We start from the raw sequence: 3,916 nt of genomic DNA, 5'->3' as shown, positions 1-3,916 counted from the left end.
CCTCCGCTCTGGTTGTCCAGCCTTCTGGCCCGGCTCCAGGGCTGACCCGCACACAGATCGTGTGGGCACGCCACGGCTTTTCCCTTCATGTGGGAGCTGCCAGCTCAGTGTCCCAAGGGCAGCCAGACCCCCCTGCAGCTGTGAGGATGCAGACCTGCCTGAGCGTGCCCTATCAGTGCCTCCCACATCCAGGCCTTGAGGTGTGCCCATGAGGGCAGTGCACGTGATGGTAACTTCTTGTGGGTGTTTGGTTGTAGTTGTGGACACAGAGAGTGCTCTTTCAGCCCCTGAGCGAGGGGCAGATACCGTGCTGACTCCAGGCTCGTACCTCAAGCGTGAGTAGTCAGTCTGTCCTGCCTTCACAAAAAGGAGCGCCCCTTTTCCCTGTTTTATTCACGAGAAAAATACCGTCATAGGTTAACGTGCTTTTGTAAATCTAACAATAGGGATGAACGATGACAAGGTTCCTGAAGAGTTCCCTGAAGGATTGCCGGATGTTCCAGAGGAGCTCCTGGCAGCCTTGCATGAAGCCCCATCTGGTTAGTATATCCCACTCTGTTAACCCTGGCAGCCGGCAAGCTGAGCTTTTGCTTCCTGTAGGCATGTGCTGTATCCTGGACAGCCAGAAGCACTCAGTCAGAGTCTTGCTGCAGGCCCACTCCATTTCACAGCTCCTGCAGGGAGCCCTAGAGATGGTCCAGCACAGCCTCTGCTCGCAGCTGTGCTTCCAGATGACTGCCAGGGGCTTCTCCAGCTGCTGCTGCAGTTGTAGCATTCCTGGCCAGGGCTGCTCTGTGCAGACATTGGCATCCAGATGTTGTGCAAAGGCCAGTGCTGAATTTGGGTTCGCCACACGCTCAGCACAGCATGGAGGCAGCAATGACATCACAGCAAGCCTTGGCTGCCCCTTGCAAAGCTCAGGCTCAGGGACGGGTTGAAGCTGGAGTCCAAGGGTGAGGGGGAACCTGAAGGTACTCCTTCTGTGGGTCATTTGGTTGATTAAGTCTTGGCTGGTTTGGGTCTGCACTTCTTGTTGCACTGCAGAAAATCCAGCTGTCGATTCCTCCTGTCTTGGGGGGGACAGCGGCCTCGTCAGCGCCGCTTGCCGGAATGCCCAGGCCATGGTACTGTGCTTGTGCTGAGGGGCAGTGGCTTCTGCTTAATGTGTGCAATGTTTTGTTTTTCTGAAGAGACAGATTCTGAGACTGTGCCGGAGACCTTAGCTGTGGAAGAAAGTGACATTGTGCCAGGCTCACATGAAAAAAGAGAACCAATAGAGGACACCAGGACACTTGCTGAGCCTGAGGAATATTCAGGTGAGTGCTTGCTAGATGCTGTCTTGGGCAAAGAGCAGCATTTCTGCTGTATCCCTGCAGTGCTCTCCATGGGTGAATTGCAGGTGCCCAGCACGCAGCCCGGGCCTGCAGCCCGGAGGAGTAGATGGGGCAGTGCTGCTCCCTGGCACACACTGGGCTCTTGTGCATGAGAGCTTGATGGGATCCCTCTTGGTCCCTGATGCTAAGACACCAGAGCCAGAGGAAGCCATCTCTGAAGACAACATCAGATGTCAGTTCTGATCCACTAGCAGTGCCAGTCCTTGGGCATCTGAAGCACACTGTGGGGTTATGCCTAGTGCAGAGCACAAACGCTGACTCTTGCATTGTCTCTTCTCCTGCCAGGGTCATCCGGTGGGCAAAAAGCCGAGGCTGCTGGACACTGTGACCCGAGCAAGTACTACATCCTAGTAGGGACAGTAGCAGCCTCAGCTTTGCTTCTGCTTGGGGCAGTGTCTGGGTATGTAGTCATGCATCAGCTGCTGAAGAGAGACAGGTGAGTTATTAATTGCTGCCATTGGCAAGGAAGTCTTTGCAGCATGCAGGAGCGCCCAGGCGGCTCCTAGCAGGGCTCTGAGGAAACTGTGCTCCAAATTCCTATCTGTGAGGAGTCTTCTTGGAAATCTGTTTCTACAGGAGGAGCCAGGAGGACAAAGAGGCAACAGGACAGGACTGGGACTCTCCTTGGGAAAGCTGTGGTCAGCCTAGAGGTGAAGCAGAGTCAGGAGAAGGAGCGGGAAGCGGCAAGAGAGCCCAAGGCAACGGGTTCAGGGACAGCTGCCGCCTGTTTCCTGAGCTCTTTGTAGCAGAGCTCGCCCAGTTGTACAAGAACATGGGTGCAGACCCGTCACCTCTGCCCACCTGCTCCTTCTGTGCTCTGGCTGACAATGCCTCTTCACAGGACCACTGGATTTCCCTGGAGTCACCTCAGCCCACAGCATCCTCTTGGCCCTCCTACCAATACCTGCAAGACTACTATCTGTTAGAGGATGATGATTAGTGATAGCGATAGATGATTAGTGATAGTGATAGCCATAAATAGTGATAGTGGTAGTGATTCTTTTAGTGGTAGTGATAGGGACACTTGATATGAGAGGGTGGTGGTTGTTTTAATGATAGTGATAGTTAATATTAGAGGATAGTGATTGTTTTAATGATAGCGTTAGTCAATATTAGGGGATAGTGATTGTTTCAATGATAGCGTTACTTGATATTAGAGGACAGTGATTGTATTAGCGATAGTGATAGTTAATATTGGAGGATGGTGATTGTTTTTGTGATAGTGGTACATTTAGTGATAGTGATACTTGGTATTAGCAGACAATGATTGTTTTCTTGATCTTGATAAATAAATATTTTTCCAAAAGCAGTAAGTTCTTGCCTGGTGCGGCTGTTTCTGTTGGGGCAGAATGCACAGAACTGGGAGCAGGGCTGGGGCTGTGACAGGAGCTCTGAGAAACTTGCACTGCAGTGCAGGAGCTGCTTGTGCCACCTCAGCCTGCTTTCCCAGCAGTGGCCATTCACAAAGCTTTCCTGCACCAGCACGGGGACACGCTGGCTAGCAGTGACATGCAGAAACTTCTCTGGGAGCTCATTTGGGATGCTGCCCTGAATCAGGAAGGTCTGGGCAGAGAGGGAAAGATGTTCTGGGAGGGATGGCTGTCCAGCAGTGAGCACATCAAGGAGAGCCGAGGTGGTGACTTAGGTCGTGGCAGTCCCTCCCCGAAGAGCTTCAAGAGAGGAGCATCAAGGAGCGGAAAGCTGGAGCCGGGCTGTGTGAGAGGGGAAGGAATGTCCTATCAATCACAGGAGCCTTCTTAAAAATTAGATGGATAACAGCGACTATAATTATAATAAAAATTACAGTCTTGTCGCACGCAGTATGGGAAAAAAGCCCAGAGCTGGAATACAACAGAGAACTTTTGTGGAGGATTTTGTGAACAGCTAGCTAGCTGACAAAGGTCACACTGATATAATACCGTTAGTTAAGCAAGAAGGAGATGAGGATAGGAGTCAGCAGTCAGTGTCCAAACCTGGCAAGGGCACTGTGCCCTTGGTGCAACATCAGGATGGGGGAGAGGATCGTTAGTTAGAAATATGAAGAAAAGATGTGGACAGCTGCAACATAGTAGCCACAAGAATGCTAAGGTAGTTGTAGTTACCTGATAAGTAACTAACCAATAATGAGCTCGCCTTTTGCAATATGTATTGGCCTCATTAGCACCAATATAAATGTATGTGCCTATCAATAAAGTTTTGAGATTTGCTGATAACTCATATTGAGTGCCGCATTTCTTCCGCTGATTACCACAGGCCTCAACCCACTACTTTTATCCCAGCAAGTACAGTGAGACAAGAGCACTCCTTTAGATCCAATGCACTGAATTCAGCAAAGCCTCCCCAGCCACTCCCAGCTGAGATGTTCAGGAATCAAAGGAGGAAGCTCCACCATGATTTCATTGGCAGTAATGGGGACACGCCTCTGCAAGTGCTGCCAGCTGAGCCAGGGGCTGGGCCTGGGGGGGACTCATGTGCCCCCATTGCTCTCTCAGGGCAAATGCCGTGTGTGCAACACCAAGGAA

The 3,916-nt window shown here is 51.3% G+C and overlaps 1 protein-coding gene across 1 annotated transcript; it reads left to right on the top strand.

The window, feature by feature from the left end:
* The first annotated feature begins 333 nt into the window (after positions 1-333).
* Positions 334-2,583, top strand: LOC135302302 (uncharacterized). The gene is made up of 4 exons (XM_064422681.1): positions 334-539; positions 1,191-1,316; positions 1,680-1,830; positions 1,971-2,583. Exons 1-4 carry the CDS (start codon positions 449-451, stop codon positions 2,332-2,334), a joined length of 732 nt encoding a protein of 243 aa, XP_064278751.1. The 5' UTR covers positions 334-448; the 3' UTR covers positions 2,335-2,583.
* Positions 2,584-3,916: the final 1,333 nt, after the last annotated feature.

Source organism: Passer domesticus, chromosome 6 (assembly GCF_036417665.1).
Source record: "Passer domesticus isolate bPasDom1 chromosome 6, bPasDom1.hap1, whole genome shotgun sequence".
Classification (NCBI taxonomy): Eukaryota; Metazoa; Chordata; class Aves; order Passeriformes; family Passeridae; genus Passer; species Passer domesticus.
Note: the sequence above shows the minus strand (reverse complement) of the source record. Positions and strands in the feature narration are given on the sequence as shown.